This window comes from Polistes dominula, unplaced genomic scaffold (genome assembly GCF_049000335.1).
Source record: "Polistes dominula isolate Pdom_NZ unplaced genomic scaffold, Pdom_raw_medaka contig_74, whole genome shotgun sequence".
Taxonomy (NCBI): Eukaryota; Metazoa; Arthropoda; class Insecta; order Hymenoptera; family Vespidae; genus Polistes; species Polistes dominula.
In genome coordinates this window covers 313,915-331,143 of record NW_028300953.1, presented here as the reverse complement: position 1 = coordinate 331,143, position 17,229 = coordinate 313,915, and the positions used below count along the sequence as shown (strand labels likewise).

Here is a 17,229-nt window from a genome sequence, read left to right as displayed (position 1 = left end):
ATATTCCTACCGAAGACTACTACTATCCCGTCGAGATATCCATTAACAGGAAGGATAATGTACAGCAGAGTTTCGATCGAGGAGTAGCCATTCGGAAGGAGAGAGAGAGAGAGAGAGGGAGGGAGAGAGAATACATAGCATATGAAAGCTTTGTATTCAGGTACTCATGTATCGTGGGCCATTCGAGTAGGCCCCAAGCATCCTTATCACATATTCCTAGATTTAAAGGCACCTGGGACCTCGTAGGATGGTTAAAGGTGGTACACACACCGATAATATCTCGTAGTTGGCTTGCTTGCTTGGCTTCTCTCGATTCAACTTCTTGAGCATTAATTTCAACGCAAATAAGAAAGAAAATGAAAAGGAAAAAGGAAATGAAATGAAAGAGGATGCAACTAACAGCTAAGAGAAGAAAAAGAGTAAGAGAGAGAGAGAGAGAGAGAAAGAAAGAAAGAAATAATAATAAAAATAAAAAAGGTAGAAAAGGAAGGGCGAGACAAAACGACGCGAAAGACCATCTATGAGATGAGAAAATAATAATAAAGTGGAAATGAGCGAGCCGGTCCATAAATTGCTCCGCTCCTTGTTAATGGTCTGGGGGCCTGGGGCGACCTCAGCTAAACGTGGCCCGGTCTGACCCGACTCTCTTCTTATTTTCTGTGTATATATATGTGTGTGTGTTGCTTTTTCTTTCTCTGTTAGGGCCCCGTTCAAGAGGATCTGGTCCGGAGTTCGTGGGTCTCTCGCGAGGCTCATTTCTGTATTTAATGGACGCCCAGAAATGGCCACCGAGTCGCTGTAAGTTCTCTCTACCCCGTTCGTATTCTTCGAGCAAGAAATAAAGAAGAAACGAAAGAATGAGGAGAGTCCCACAGCACCCGTGGACACAAAAGGGTGCACACGTCGAAGGTGGAGGATACTTTTACTCTCCTGGCTATGATTGGCGACCGGGCGTGGCTCTCTTCTCTCTTTCAAACCTGAATACGACGATTCAGGGGATTCCCCCCTTTTCTACACTCTTTTTTTCCCCCTTTATTTCCTTTTTTTTCCTTCTTTATACTTATTTCAGTTATTTTTTATTCCTTTTTTCCTTTTCACATCGATTTTATCAAAAGGATTCAAGTTACGTTCGTTCTTTGTGATATTAACTAATTTTCAAACTTTCAATTCCATTTTTTTGATTTTTATTTTAATTATGTAAATTAATTGTTTGATTTTTTTGAAATTGGACAATCCTGTTAAAGTCAAAGTTAAATTTCCTTTAAAACTAATCAAATTAATTTTTAACGACTCAAGTTCTTAATATTCTATAATATTAGTAATTGGATTGATTTGTTTGAAATAACTGGTGTGTTATCCGAAGAGCAGATTGAATTACAAGTTCTATTTCATGGCATTGGGGGAACCACCGATCAAGGGTTCATTCAGCGTCCTCTCTATATTCTTTGTATCGTTACAAGTTTTGATTACCATCGGTTGGTATAAAATCTGTCACTGTAAAAGAATTGAACTATTCTACACTTACCATTTCTCGATAAGGTAGATTCTCATGAAGGAATTTGAATTGAGTTACTGAAATACACCATGAATATAAAACTAGATATCGAAACTAGTGAAAAGTTTTACAATTGGTTGAATTTTTGGATGATCTAGTGACTTATTATTTTTATCATATTTATTTTATTAACAAATATAAATAAACAAATTCTTTGTAATTATATTGCCGTTACATATTTTTTAACAACATCACGATAAAATTCAAAGATCCGTGTACTAGCTTGTTCACATTTGTCCAAACATTCCACAAATTCCTTATCGGTGAAACGTCCTGATGTTTGACAAGAGATAAAATTTCTTTTTATACTGTCATACGTAAAAGTTAAAACTGCTCTCGATTTCTAATAAATAAAACATAAATGTAAATACCTAAGATTCATTAAATAATAATAACCATTTATATTTTATTTTCTTACCTGCAATTGATCACTGTTTGGATCAAGTATTACATTTCCTGTATCTTTTTCAATCATACAATTAACAGCAGCCACGGTAAATTTCAAAGAAATTCCTGAATTAATTAAAGCCAAGCATGCAGCATTAATACTACAAGCTAATAACTAAAAAAATAATAACCATTTTAATGAGAACATGTTATTAAAATTATATTGTCAATTATATTGTCAAGTATCAACTTACCCCGCCATTATCCACAATTTCTTGTACATTTATGCTGATAGCGGAAGCCGGATGAAGATTAACAATAATGGCAGCCTCACACGATTCTTTTAAATATAATTCAACCACCCTGTCGTTTATCTCTTAAAATATTAACAACAAATATTTCCTATTAATTATATTTATGTGTGTTTGTAAAGATAAATTTAACAATTAATAGATTTAATATGTTTACTTTGAGGTCCTTTTAAAGGACTATAAACAACTTCAACGGAAGCTTTGTCGTAAATCATTTTCTGTGCTTTTGCTTCTATGGGTCCATAAACACCTGCAATAACAGCTGTATCACCTAAAAAAACAATACATATAATCAACTATAGTTATACAGTAATAGTTATACAGTAAATTTATAAATATGAGATGTTTACCTTGCATTAACATTGCTGATCCATCAGGCATCGAAAGTTTATTCAGTTCGCATATCATTGGACGGAGTGCACATTCAATTTGTGTATCAGTTTCATCCATAATTATAATTATTTTATGATATAATATATGTTTTTAATATAAAACGTTTTAGAGTTAGTCTTATAGGTTATGTTTGGTATAACACGTGAGGTTAAAGTAGCATCAAAAATAATAAGCAAAATATAGTTTTTTTCTGACGACATCTAGCGTTGCATAGTATAATGTTTAAAAGCTTACTACGTAAGTCAACACGAGTTAGATTACTGTATAACTTGTAAAAGGAAATTTTACTTAGTCGGTATATTATCAGCAGGGTTGCGACAAGGTTGTGCCAGGGTTTCTAAACCCTTTTTCTTGACGGATATAGTAGAGATCTACTTTCCAACAAATGGTACGAGAAATTTTGGCAGTATCGATAAATATACGCGAAAGATATTTAAATACCATAATTAAGGTTGATTATTTTTCATATCTTATTGCTTTTAATTGTATTAACGTTGAGTTGAATAATTTATAAAGTTAATTTGTCTAATTTATTCATCCTCTTCGTCATCCTCTTCCTCTTCCTCTTCCTCAACGAATTCCTCTTCACCTTCTCCTTTACAAAAGATCGAATCGAATGAAATTAAAAGAAATGATCGATCATATTATTAATTATTATGATTTACCAATGAATAATGGTGGTGGTGGTAAATGTGCTATACGATAAGCTTCTTCTTCCTCAAAAGTCGGATCCCGAATCTCCATGATTTCCGGACCAATTTTATACTGATCCTGTACGGGAGGCATAGATGGTGGATTGTAATTGTAAGCGTTGTACTTGTGACCCCAACCGATGTACACGTTGGCGAAACGTCTGCGAAAATGACACCATTAAAATTGCATTAGCGTAATTTCGCGCGCATTAATTTTCTGGTAACGTGACTGCAGATCAGCATAATTTCCTCCGGCTCCGTTAAAACTCATATCGCGGATCTCGAACGATCGTTGGTACAAGCGAGAATTTATTTTACAACCGTGAAATAGGTACGTGCCTATATTCTTATTACATACACACTTGGACAAATTATTCTCAGTTATTCTTACTTTGAAAAAAAAAAAAAAGAAAACTTGTCTTTTACTATTATGTTCATTAAAATACGAAATAAGATACATCTTCGTAGAAATATTCAATGTATATATATATGCAAAAACCTGTCAACGGCGAATGCATATGCACCAGGCCAAATATTTGACCTCACTAAAGCAACTGCGGTGTCCAGTTGAACGAACGAAGATTGTCTCGTTGTCCATGGAAATACTGATTCTAAAATCGCATCCTCTGATAATGGTGACAATAAAGGTGGTCCAGTTTCTTTAATAGCATCTCCCCTTTTAGTTTCCTCATCTTTTTCTTCTTCCTCCTCCTCCTCCTCCTCCTCCTCCTCCTCTTCAACTTCAACTTCTTCCTAATAAAAGTCCAATCATTTCTGTAGCATCATCGGTGTTAATAAAACATTAACTATTGCAATGAACGTTTTAAGGTTAATGACAAACATTTAATTGAATTATTTCATTATTTATCTCGTTAATAAATGAATCATTGAATTATTTCATTATTATATAATAGTGAACCTCTTTTTCTCGAGGATCCCACCAAACTGTACGTCCCTGCTTCAGAATGTATGGAGTATGATGACACCAATTCGACATTGATGGATCCACTAGATCCTTGACCGGCAATGGATCGTAATGTACGTTCTCCGTCAAGGTCCCTCCTGAATGTAGAATAACCTCGTTGATAATTAATCAAATCGAAATCCTAACGTTTTATACCGTTTAACAGTGATTACAGATCATGAAATACACACATCGATCTATATGTACTATATATCGATCATTACCTTCTTCCATTTCTTCATCAATTTCCTCTTCCTCGTCCAATCCGGTGAAGGTATAATAACCGATCGGTGAAATATCGGTCGCAGCACTAATTCTAGCGATTTCTGCACGAAGATAATTTTCTTCTGTACCGGGAAATGGCGGAAATGTATGCATCTAATAATTAACAAATATATTCAATGATATTCCCAGTACTTATTTCATTCTTATTGGTCGTAAGTCACGTGGCAAGTTACTTACAAAATGAAAGTATGTTATTAATGATTACATCATTTCATCATTTCTATTACATAATAAATTATTCCATCTAATAATTAAATTATATAAATGTATAAATGTTCAACGATATTCGTAGTACTTGTTTTAATTCTTATTGGTAGTAAGTCACGTGGGGGAAGTAGCTTCCAAGTAAAATAATATTATTAATAATTAAATTATTCAATAATTTCATATATTTGGTAGCACTCGTTTAAAAAAATTATTTTTATTATTAACCGATTTCAAAAAAGGAGGAGACTCTCAATTCGACTGGGTTAACCGATTTTGATGATTCTTTTTTTTTATTTAAAAGCTGATGCTTCCCGTGTGGTCCCATTTCAATTTGGTCCAGTTCTGACAATGGCATCCATGAGAAAACCATTGTAAGTGTTATTTTTGAAGTCGGTTTTTGTTTTTAATACTGAACATTTTTGTTGCACAATGTTGAACAATTTATCAAAATCACATATAACTCAGGTTAGTAAAAATCATCGATATTAATAATCTAACAACCCATAAGAATGAAATAAATTATTATCGAATGAAATATAAACAATATACCTTTGTTTTTAAATGGCCAGTAAAATAACGAACAATTTGACGTGATATTATTATTTGTTGTGGTGTCACAGGTGGTAGTTCGTACCAATCATCAATTCCCGGATTATTGCATACGAAATATACCTTAAAATATATTCACAATTATTTATAATATTGCAAATATACAATTGTGTATAATAAAACCCAGGGTTTTTTTTTTTTAAAGATAAATCTTATCACCTTGGTGTTTACTCCAGTTCCAATTTGTTCCGGTGGCACTTCCGTCGGCATTTTCCACGTATTAACTGGTAATGGTGGAAATACCAAATGTAATTTTGTCTCCTCTTCAGTTTCATCGGAAATTTCTTTATTCATTTCCATATCTCGTTCATCTTTAACTTCCTCAATTTTTTCTTCTTCTTTAATCTCGTTCACTGGTGTCGTTTGCTACTTCAAAATTCATTTTTTTTCTTTTATTTTAATATGCATTTATATAAAAGAAAAGAAAGAAACAAATCAGAATTTTGTCTAATCTCGTTCACTGATGTCGTTTGCTACTTCAAAATCATTTTTTTTATTTTAATATGCATTTATATAAAAGAAAAGAATGAAACAAATCAGAGTTTAAAATGATATAGGAACATAACCTCTAATCTTCTTTGTAATTCGTCCTCCACAAATTCCGCTTCCACCACATAATAATTCTTCGGATTACCAAGAATCTTACCCCAAAATCTATATTAACCATAAATCCGATTTTCTACTAGCTTATTTTTTATAATAAAATAAAAAAAAAAAGAAAGTTTCTACAGTTGATTGTTAAAAAAAAAAAAAAAAAAAAATAAAAAATATTTTCTATTTGTTACCTAAGATTTTTGATGGGAACTTTACTAGCGAGTTTTCTTATCGCTAAATTTAATAAAATCATCTCGCCTCGTGGCAAACCAACACCGGTTTGTTCGAAATAAAATAATAAATCCATGGTGTTTGGTATTCCATTCTTTTTTTCAATCTCTTCATCTTCTTCCATTTGATCTTCCTCGTTTCTTGTTTCTGCTTCCGCCTTCTTCAAAAGATGAATGAAATCAAACGATTTGAGAAATATATTTGAATAACAAATTATATTTAGTACTTGAAACAATTCGATAAGTTTTTTAGCATTTTCGTATTGTACAGGTGGTACGTAAACATCACGCAAATGATCAGTTTGAGTTTTGTATCTTTCTTCTTTTAATCTTCTGCTGTAGACTTCAAACAAATCAACAGCATTTTTTGGTTTTTCCGATAATATCTTAGCAAGAAGTTCCGATAAATGATCATATCTAAAATCTCATGGTTTGTTTCAATGTTAATTATTTATTTAAAAATAATAATAATACTAATAATAATAATAATTACGTACAAATTATCACCAGATTCAGGACTGTGTTTGAGTAAAAATTGTTTGGCACGACGAATGTCGTGTTCGATGCATGGTTTATCATTCGTTGGAATTTCTTCAATGTTGTATGAATAATCCATTTGTTGTATGATTTTAGTTAGAAAATGAATTATTTATTAAATCGTTATCGTTAATGAAACATAACCATATAATCATAGTTCTCGTCTGTTTTATTATTTTCAACGGAATTCATCTCACACATATTAACACATATGTCTCATGTCTATGTATGTATGTATGTATCATAGACTTACTTGTTTGTAGTGATTAGAAAAAAACATGAGACTCCGCCTCTCATTTTTTTTTTTTTTTTTTTTTTTTTTTATTAAAAAAGACTTCATTCTTAATCGTTTTGTTCGTAACTCGGAAGAGACAAAAATACAAAGTATAAAAATAACTTATATATCTGTACGACCTAATTATTTTAATGAGTCTCCTGCCAAATTCGTTTTATCTAACTAACATAAGAAGACTAAGTAAAAGCAGATAAAACTGGACCAATGATAAATGTCATACCATTTGCGCTATTTTTCATATCAACGGGTTACTTAATGATAATTATTTATACTTCTAATGAAAGTATACTTTTATTTTGTAATACTTTCTTCTACATTTTTGATAAATTTAATTGTTAATTTTTATATTAAATATATACTGATTATAATATTATTTATTTTATTATTAATATTATAATATTTAATATATTGTTATTATTAATTAATTGGCACTAGGAACTCGAAATTTTATTGCCGCAAATACCAAATCCCGCCATTGTTCCTGTCCTTTCCATTCGCGATCTTCGTATCATTTAATATATTTTGTGTATTAATAAACTAAATAAATCTTTATTAATATTATTATTAAATAAAAATAATAAAAAGAAAAATTGTGTACAGAATTAAATCAAACAAATTTGTACACTCCTATTGAAAAATACTAGCTATTGAAAAAAAAAAAAAACCTTATATCGATAATTATTTCATAAAAGATAAGTGAAACGTAAATTAGAAATTTTCCTATCAGAGGTGAATCTGAATCTGAATGAACATATGCACAATGTATATAGAATATATATATATATATATATATATATATATTGTGTGTGTATATCTTTTAATGAAGTTGAATCACACGCGCCAGTTTCTATCAGTTTGCATCCTGAAGCTCGTAGCTATCATCTATCGGGTGTCCTAAATACAAGCAAAGCTACCCGAGGTCATCCGGCATATTTCCTTTGACGCCCACCGAATAGCATACACGTATAATACACATATACATGTATGCATGCATGCATATTGAACAAGCATACACATATTTACATGTATAACAAAATATCGCTTGCGTTACCAATTAAAACAAAATTTTTTCTAATCAATTTCTTTTTTTTTCTTCTTTTTTTTTTTTTTTTTTTTTTGATTTTTATTTCTCAAACGTCGAACGATCCTTCAAAAGAAACGAACATATTTTTTGAATGTTTTTTTATCTGTAAAATTGTATCGTCGGGTATAGGATACGTATGAGATTCGTTCGTACGGAACATCGGTTCGGAAAATGATTGACTATTACGGTTAATGGAGATTTCTATGAGCGTACATTAAAATGGAGATCGGTGTCTGAGAGGTCACCATGCGTTTATGGTCTTATTATATTATATCATTAATCATTATACATATAAATATTTATTCGTAAAATGTATCTGTACAATAGGATGTAATATGTACAATCAATTTCAATGCATTTATTAATAAAATAGAGAAAATATTTAGAATAAAATTGTGATTTATATTAAATAATTAAATTTAATATAATAAAAAATCTACATTTGTTTAACTCAGGTCGAGTCAAAAGTTTCGTTTCATTTCGTTTCGTTTCGTTTCGTTTCGTTTGTATTTCAATGATAAATTTAAATAAGTTTTTTTACTATTTTCTATTATTCTATTCAATATATTCTATTCAGTTTTTTTTTCCAATAGTTTTTTAAATTCTTTTATGAAATGATTTTTTGTTTATTACAAATGTCATGATTATTAATGTATAAAATATTGTTCAATTTTAATCTATGATTTCATTGATTATTTCGATGATTGTTTGACTAATGCAAGGCGCATCTTTGACATTCAAATTTTCAGATTGAAAACCCTTGAACCAGCTTTGTGTCATGCGTATCGATATTGCATGGTGTCAATAAACTTTACCAATTATTTTATCAACCTAAAACGTGTAATTTCTTTTTTGTAATTAAATTTCAACGCGTATCAAATTTTCATTCATTTTCAAAACACGATAATATTTCATCGAACGACTCAATATTATCATTTGTATTTTATAATTACTTTATGATAGTCAATTTTAAAATACATGCAAGTATTAACAGACCCATACAATATTAACCATGAAAATTCCAATCTTAATAAATATGAATTACCTATCACGTTGTTTGTCCGCAATGGATTTGTAAACTACTGAACCGATTTTAATCAAATTTTGCACACTGTATGCAGTTTCATCCAACTTGAAAGATAGGATAGTTTATATCTTAATTTATAATCGCAATTGACTTAAAAACAAGTGTATCGAACTGATTGTGAGCCACAGCAACGCGTGACGGGGCATCTCTAGTAAAATATACAATGCATAATAATGTATGAAAAATAAGTATAATTAATGTAAATGCATTCTACTTTATATAGAAATGTATCTATAATAGCTTTTTTTTTTTAAAACATATACCCACATAACTAATGACATTTTTTTTATCTGGCGGTAATTTCAAAGCAAAGTAGTTTATTTTAATACAAGGTTAAAAGATAATATGTACATAGTGAAGAATAAGAAAAAAAAAAGAAGAAAAAAACAACAACTTAGGATAACTTAAAGTCTGTTAGTAATTTGTATTAGCATTAGAAATGCAAGTATGAAATAGGTGGAAGGTTACTTTACACGTCGCCAATATTTCGATTGGTTCTCCTCATATGCACGTGTATGGCATAATGCTTCATAATTAACGAAATCGTATGGTAATTAATAAAAGGCACACGTATACACCATACTCTTACACATACATTCATAACCGGTACGTTGAATTCGTACGTTGTTGGATTCGTACGTTGGTTATGAATCGGGATGCTATTTCGAAATGCAGTTTCATTTTAAACGGAATTATCAAACGATTGATCGAAATTGATCAGGCGTATATGCCAATACCTATTATACGCATCGTGACATCTCCTCCGCATTCATTAATCGTCGAATTAACAATATTTGAACGTTGATCATCGTTAGGGATTTTCAAAGCCTTTCAAAAAAAAATCACCACCTCCTCTTTTTCCTAGTTTTTTTTTTTTTTTCAATATTTCAAATCTATGCTTTTATTTGATCGTCATACGATTTTTGTTCTTCAATATTTAATTACTCAACAAAACCTTTTCTAATTATCTATTAATAATATTAACTATGTCAACGAATGTTAGTTAATAGAAGAAAAACTATTTTCAATAATTCTTGGTAGATTTAAAATACACAATATTTTAAATATTTATTAAACGATTAACATTTCTAATCATCGATTAACGATATCATCAAATGCACATAAAAATTAAAATCAAATCTTGGAATATTGCAATGCAGAATTTTTGCATAATCATAGATGATATTTAGAATTAAAGTATACAATTTTTCAAATATTTATCCCACAATTAACATTTCTAATCATCGATTAACGATACTATCAAATGCACATAAAAATACAAATAAAAATCAAAATAAAATCTTGGATTATCTCAATGCAGAATATTTCACAGACGATTATTAATTATTTATTAAACAATTATCATATCTTAACAAGATAAACAATATCAATAGGATTTAATATGAAATGATTTAATAAAAAAAATCCTATTTGTGATAACAAAGAAATACAGAATAGTAGCCGTTAATTCAATGAGAAGATTAGGTGATATGAAATGATGATCATTAACGAATCATTTCTACTCTAATCTCTAGAAATACGTTGATTAAGTGGCATTAAACGCATCTCGAAGTGCCTCACAAGAAGTTGCATGGGAGACATTTGTGAAGAGAGTTTTTCCCTCTCTCTCTCTCTCTCTCTCTCACTCTCTCTCATTCTCTCACTCACTCTGATTCTAACTGTGCGGAGGCGTTCAAGTATGAATGAGCAAGAAGTCCCCACCGGTTCCTATCCGAATCCCTCTTGGGTTCTACCATCACCTCCTTTCCCTCCTTCTCCACCACCTCCTCCTCCTCCTCTTCTTCTTCTTCTTCCTTCTCCTCTTCTTCTTCTTCTTCTTCCTCTTCTTCTCCTCTTTGGTTTGCTGCGCCTGCACACTTACTCTCTTCATTCCTCATTCTCTCCTCTCTCTCTCTCTCTCTCTCTCTTTTCTGTTTCTATCTTCTCCTCCTTCACATCGGGGGTTCCAACAGAACGGAACACGGTCCTCTCTCTCTCGTTAAACCTCTTTCGGTTTAGTTTTCTCTCGCGAGTCGCAGGCGCGCGAGCGAGCAAACCGAACGTAATTTCGGTTGATTCATCTTTTTATTTTCTTTCATTTTGTTTGTTTGTTTTATCTTCGTATTATCTTATTATCTTCTTCTATTCTACGTGAAGAAGAAGAAGAAGAAGAAGAAGAAGAAGAAGATTAGATTTAATATTTTTGAAGTTGAAGTTTCCAAGAGGGTATCAGCCTGTTGTTGGATTGGACAACGTCCCTTATATCGGCGCCCTTGCAAACGCCGCCCTTGCAACGCCGTTAATCATGCACCATCGATTTATTCGGTTAGTTTCAACTTCATTTTTTTATTTAATTATTTTTTTCATGGATGGCAACACACTGGCGGGATTTAATATTTAAGGTCAATGAACTTTTGAATTCCTAAAGTCAATTAATTTTATTTTTTTGTTTGTTTTCTAAAACTTTGTGATTTAATATTTGTGATCAATGAACTTTTGAATTCCTAAAGTCAATTAATTTTATTTTTTTTTAATAATAATATTAATTATTTTATTTTTGTTTTCTGTAATTTTGCGTCTATGTTTTTTCTATTTCTCTTCTATTTCTTCTTTTTTTTTTTTCAATCTTTGTAGAACACTGATCGAATACAAAAGATCGTTGAACTAGTTTCGTAATAATCTGAATCGTTGTTGTTTTTATTGTTTATATATGAAAGATAATAAATTACATTTGAAATGTTTGGGTTATATTTAAATATAGAATTGTATCCAACTAAGGTGTATGAAATACTTCCGTGTATGAAACGATCTTTCTCTCACGCCTACATTTTCTTTTCGATTTTCGAAAATTGTCTACGATATTACGATCGTTTTGACGTTTACTTTGGAGAATAAGTAAGTAAGTAAGTAAGCTTTCATAACCCACGCGTTGAATATACGATTACGCTTGTCGTTTATGTCACCCGTTCAGTTTAGATAAATATAATATAAATAAATACAATTTTTTATGCAAAATGTCATATGTCGAAACCTTTTTTTGACCGAAATACACAAATTTATCGATGTATTATTTTCTTGCTAACTGTTAGATTTTTTTTCCAAGCTTCTAATACAATCATCAAACCATCATTGATCTAATATTAATTTACAATAAATTATTAATAATTATAGTAATTATAAGTATTATATTATATCTTAATATATATAAATTACGTGTCACGATGTTTGTCCGCAATGAACTCGTAAACTACTGAACCGATTTTAATCAAATTTTGCGCAATGTGTGCAATTTTATCCAATTTGAAAGATAGGATAGTTTATATCTTAATTTATAATCGCAATTAACTTAAAGACAAGTGTATCGAACTGATTGTGAGCCACAACAACGCGTGGCGGGGCACCCCTAATATTATTACATTCTTAAATCCTATATAAAAAATGCAAAATAATTTATTTATACATAACACAAAAAAATGAAATAATATACAATATGCATTTCTCGTTTGACAACAAAGAAGAAGAAATAAAAATGGTCAATGCCAAGAATAAATTTGTGAAACAATAAAATAATTTGTTGATTTCTTATTTAAATCGGTCATTATGATTGGTTTCCATTTCGTTATGACGTATTTGAAGGATAAATAAGAAAGTATTATTTCGTGAATGCAAAATCGAAATGCACTGTAAGTGGTAGACCATGGATGATGGGGAAGAGATTATTCGGTAATTGGTTTGAAAGTTTAATTACACGAAAGTGCGGTAGTTCGTTTTGAAGGGTTCGTTCTTCGAAGGTGCCATTCGAAGTATATACTCTACTCACTGTAGAATAATGTAAGCTCGTTACTATTAACGGGCCGATCGCGAAGCATGCCTTACATTATTCATCAAACGTATTCACGTGTTAGAAAGAGATAAACAAAGTAAAAAGAAAGGGAAAGAGAGAGTGAGATGAGATTAGTCGTAAATCGTACGTTTCTTTACTCATCCATGATGATCGTTCTTCCATCCATTCGTTTGCTTGCCAACCATCGGTGTTCAATTCCCATTAAGACGTTCCCGCCTTTTTTGTCCCTTAAAATTGAACGAAGTTTTTACTTTTTAAAACTGAGAATCATATTTTTCTTCGACTTGCGAAGAGTTTTTTTTTAATTTAATTTGTCTTTGACACTCTTCACGAACACGTAAAAGTATTGAAAAAAAAGAAGAAAGAAAAAAAAATAGGAAGAATTATTTGACAAATTGGTAATTATTTTTCTTCATTGTTTATTCGCGTGTCTATTTAATTGTTTCTAACTTCTACTTTGTATAGAAAAGAAAAACGTCATTGTGTGTTATGAGTTATCTGTTTTGTTTCTTAACATCGTTCCGGAACGAGCTACTTTTCAACGTGTGTTTGGACACACGTTTAACGATAACGGTAAACGGTGGGGGGGGGGAGGGGAAAGAAAGAAGAATTTCATGAATATTTTAACATTAAATTAATATATATATTTTTGTGTTGTAAGCTAATCATCTAGTCGTTGTAATTAATATTAAAATCGTCCAATAAAAATATACGATATTAATTCCAATAATAATTAAAAGGACATATATTATATCATGAATTTTGAATAATATGATTGTTTTATTATTCTTCAAGATTTCTAATTAAATTTGCAATAAAATAAAATAAAGTGTAGTAAAAATTTGGGTAGAAAATAAAAAGAGTAAAGGTCGGTTTTTCGAAAAAAAAAAAATAATATATTAAAATCTTTGAATAAAAATATACCGCATAAAAAAAAAATAATTTACATAGTATGGTTGTTTTATTATTCTCAAAAATTTCTAAATAAATTTGCAACAAAATCCCGTACAATTTTGAATAATTTATAATTGATAAAAAAAAAAAATAAAATAAAATAAACATAAAGTGTGATAGAAATTTGAGTAAAAAAAAAAAAAAATAAAAGATGAGAGGACGGTTTTTCTAAAAAAAAAAAAAAAAAAAGTAAAAGAAAACAAAAATGTTTGAAAAAGGAAATATCATCGGGATATGTGTAACGTGACGGCGAAACTTCAATCAAGTTCGGGAAGGAATTTTGAGCGAGAGTGAGTGGCGGTGAGGGAGGAGGTTGAAAAGAAAAAGTGGGAGTGAACGAGTGAACAAGAAAGAGAGACAGAGACAGAGACAGAGACAGAGAGAGAGAGAGAGAGAGAGAATGTAAAAAAAAAAAAATAAAAGAGAGAAAAAAAAAAAGGGAAAAGAATTTAGTTACGACTCGAGTGTCAGGAGGAGGCCACAGGCTCGTGGTCCCTGGCTGGTCGACGCAGCCTCCTCCCGGTTCCAGAGAATCGCAGTCAACGTTCAGTCAGCGCCCGACTCCCGTCCGTAGAAGAGGTGCTTCGTGTTCCTCTTCCTTCCTCTTCTTATTCGCGTCGTGTTGTTAATTTTCATCTTTTCTAAGAAGAAAAAAAAGGTCTTACCGGTGTTGTTTGTTAACTTCTCCTATCACGGGGAACATCCACATCGGGATGACCGTCACCAGGATTACGTGGTCAGTTATTGTTTTTTTTCTTTCCTTCTTTCTTTCTTACTATTCCTAAATTGCACATTTTTACATTTTTTTTTTTCTCATTTATTTTATTCATCTTCATTTGTACAATTTTATTTTATTTTTATTCGCTACTTCTATTTGTCATTTTTTTTTTTTTTTAAGATCTAATAATTTAAATTGTTTTTCTTTTTGTAGGAATTAAGTGTATTTATTAGAATGTTTGAATAATTGTTTTAATAGTTAGAGTGTTAAATGTAAAATTTGATTTGATATTTGTATCAATGTTTAAATACTTTTGTTTGTACATTTAATGTTAAACTTAGAATTAGTGTTTTTTTTGTTTTTAAATAACAATTATACTTACATTCGTTTAGAATTTAAAAATACGATCCCAGAAGGTTGGTTAAGTTATGGTAAAGCTTTCTGCAGACATACGATTCGCACATGCCAAGAAAGTAACACGGCATGGTTAACACGTGTTTCCCTTTCCGTGCCTTTTTCCACGTTTGATCTATTAATAATAAATAGAGAATTTGACTAATAGTAGGAATTATTAAAACTTCAGTTTTAGAACTTTGAACAAAATGTGTTTTAAGTAAAGTATGTAATTGAAAAATCAAGTTTGAAATTTGTAATCAGTTGGTTGAAAATTTAGTGAAAAATCAGACACGAGACATCCTTAGTTTTGAATTTACGGTTATAACAGTACTACACCTGCACTGTGAACAGGCTTATTGCAAAAGGAGCTTTTAGATACTTCCTACTGGCTAGCAAACTGGCAGGACAATGGCTTATGCTAATTTCTTCCTTCTATTTTCTATGCAGAAAATTCACCACCTTCCGACTTTCTGTCTATGCATTTTACGTTTAATACATAACTATTACATACACCTGACTGACTATGTTACGCGTCTAATACGATAACCTTTTCAAATTTCATTCAAAGATATACATACACGTATTAAATGTATCACATATGCACGTATGTATACAGTAGTTGTGAATTTTCACCAAAGTTGACGCATCTAATAAAATTTGTTCAAATATTCTACCTTTCCTGACATTTTTTTTTTATCGTTTTGATACTTACTGTCAATATCGAGTACTTCCTTAAGTAAATATGATAGGAATATGTCAACCCTTTTTTTTATAGGCTTACCATTCCATTTAAATATTCCTACAAAATGTTTTTTAAGTATATCATACAACATTATTTTTATTTGTTTACATTAATTTTTCATATTCTAAACTTTTATTTTTGATGATGTTGACTTGAATCATTTAAAAAATAGTTGATAGGTGTATTATTTCGTTCTGGTACCAACACAAAAGATCAACTTTTCTAACATACTCGTTTATAATTAACAAAGGTTCGTTATCTTCATCTTCTTCTATCTCACGTTAACATTTTGTCCTGTTATCAAAGTACAAAAGACCTAATATTTCCTCGTCGTAGAATATATTCAAAATAACGAGTAGACACTTTTTTACTTGTAAAAGTAGAAAAGCAAAAAAAAAATTTAACAAAAGAATCTTGAAAGAAAATATTCCATGAACATTGTTGTTACATTTTTTTCTTAACCACTCGTTTAAAACGATGAACAATTTTTTATTCTATGAGTTGATGTTAGAGCTTAGATAAATAAACAATTGTATAGGAACGAGTAAGAAATAGAACAACTTAGGTAGTTAGAAATATTGAGCAGACGAAATTCCAAACGTGGGAAGTAACCACACACACATACACAAGTATAAACACACACACACACGCACATACGTACTTTGTTTTTCTTTTTTTCTTTTTTTTTTTTTTCTTTTGAATGTTGTATCTATTTCTATATCTCTTTATCTTTATCTCAGGTACAGATGAAAAGCACGTAGTAGTCCGTGCCGTGGACAATCCAGTATTTCGTGAGTTATTTTGGCTCCCTTGAACGGGGGAAAAGGAGGACTGTTATTTCTGTTCCATAAGTTAATACTCCAGGGCACACCCTTTTCTTCGTTACACGCGTTCTACCATCTCCACTTTCATCTTCTTCCTCTATACCACAACCAACACCACCACCAACACCTTCAACATCTTTTCTACAGAGTTTTCGTCTTGACTCGTAAGACACACACACACACACACACACACTCAGGTACATCTCGTGGTTTATTTATCGCCACGACTACTCCGGACACGTGCGTCACGTGCATGAAAAAAGGAAGCAACTTTAGAGAGAGGGGGAAAGAAGTAGTAGATGGAGAAATGGAAAATTGTTTTTCTCGCGGTATCCCCCTGGATCCCCTTTACCTTGTACCTTGACTTCTTCTTCTTCTTCTTCTTCTTCTTCTTCTTTTTTATTCTACACTCGGTGCAATTACTTTAGAGTAGATCCAAGTATCTTACTGAATAATCCACGAATTGCTAAAAATGTTCATTTGAAATTGAATCAAATGTTTCTCTATAGTTTTCTTTTTTT

General features: G+C 30.9%; 3 protein-coding genes and 1 long non-coding RNA gene across 8 annotated transcripts in view; 1 reads left to right on the top strand and 3 right to left on the bottom strand.

Moving 5' to 3' along the window:
* Positions 1-1,649: 1,649 nt before the first annotated feature.
* On the bottom strand, positions 1,650-2,829 carry Rrp46 (exosome complex component Rrp46). Its single transcript, XM_015329572.2, has 5 exons — positions 2,604-2,829; positions 2,411-2,524; positions 2,197-2,318; positions 1,974-2,117; positions 1,650-1,898 (listed from the first exon to the last, which is right to left on the bottom strand). The coding sequence occupies exons 1-5, from the start codon at positions 2,701-2,703 to the stop codon at positions 1,716-1,718; spliced, it is 663 nt and encodes a 220-aa protein (XP_015185058.1). The 5' UTR covers positions 2,704-2,829; the 3' UTR covers positions 1,650-1,715.
* A 98-nt stretch (positions 2,830-2,927) lies between these two features.
* On the bottom strand, positions 2,928-7,848 carry Rsph4a (Radial spoke head protein 4a). The gene is made up of 10 exons (XM_089172435.1): positions 6,725-7,848; positions 6,189-6,644; positions 5,970-6,057; positions 5,563-5,769; positions 5,344-5,466; positions 4,527-4,680; positions 4,258-4,400; positions 3,838-4,091; positions 3,312-3,499; positions 2,928-3,241 (listed from the first exon to the last, which is right to left on the bottom strand). The coding sequence occupies exons 1-10, from the start codon at positions 6,841-6,843 to the stop codon at positions 3,177-3,179; spliced, it is 1,797 nt and encodes a 598-aa protein (XP_089028561.1). The 5' UTR covers positions 6,844-7,848; the 3' UTR covers positions 2,928-3,176.
* Positions 7,849-11,170: 3,322 nt separating this feature from the next.
* Ppn (proteoglycan-like sulfated glycoprotein papilin) overlaps positions 11,171-17,229 on the top strand; it is a 73,560-nt gene continuing 67,501 nt past the window's right edge. For 4 of the 5 annotated variants that reach the window (XM_015329576.2, XM_089172510.1, XM_089172511.1 and 1 more), the window contains exon 1: positions 14,628-14,764. In XM_015329576.2, coding sequence (XP_015185062.2) covers positions 14,742-14,764 — 23 coding nt within the window. In that variant the 5' untranslated portion in view covers positions 14,628-14,741. Of the gene's footprint in view, positions 11,556-14,627; positions 14,765-17,229 lie in introns of those variants that run through there. The other variant, XM_089172509.1, reaches the window with a different exon arrangement.
* The window catches only part of LOC149032580 (uncharacterized), a 66,894-nt gene continuing 62,273 nt past the window's right edge, over positions 12,609-17,229 (bottom strand). The window contains exons 2-4 of the long non-coding RNA XR_016176571.1: positions 15,129-15,275; positions 14,486-14,669; positions 12,609-13,301 (exon numbers count right to left, since the gene is read on the bottom strand). This is a non-coding gene — a long non-coding RNA (uncharacterized LOC149032580). The remainder of the gene's footprint in view (positions 13,302-14,485; positions 14,670-15,128; positions 15,276-17,229) is intronic.

Bases quoted from the DNA above. Each gene is read 5' to 3' on its own strand.
- Rrp46 (XM_015329572.2), bottom strand. From the start codon at position 2,703: ATGGATGAAACTGATACACAAATTGAATGTGCACTCCGTCCAATGATA. The intron at 2,525-2,603 runs GTAAACATCTCA...TTGTTTTTTTAG, and splicing joins ATCAGCAATGTTAATGCAAG to GTGATACAGCTGTTATTGCA. The intron at 2,118-2,196 runs GTAAGTTGATAC...TTATTTTTTTAG, and splicing joins AAATTGTGGATAATGGCGGG to TTATTAGCTTGTAGTATTAA.
- Rsph4a (XM_089172435.1), bottom strand. From the start codon at position 6,843: ATGGATTATTCATACAACATTGAAGAAATTCCAACGAATGATAAACCA. The intron at 4,681-5,343 runs GTATATTGTTTA...GTTAATTATTAG, and splicing joins CTGGCCATTTAAAAACAAAG to ATGCATACATTTCCGCCATT. The intron at 3,242-3,311 runs GTAAATCATAAT...TCTTTTGTAAAG, and splicing joins ACCACCACCATTATTCATTG to GAGAAGGTGAAGAGGAATTC.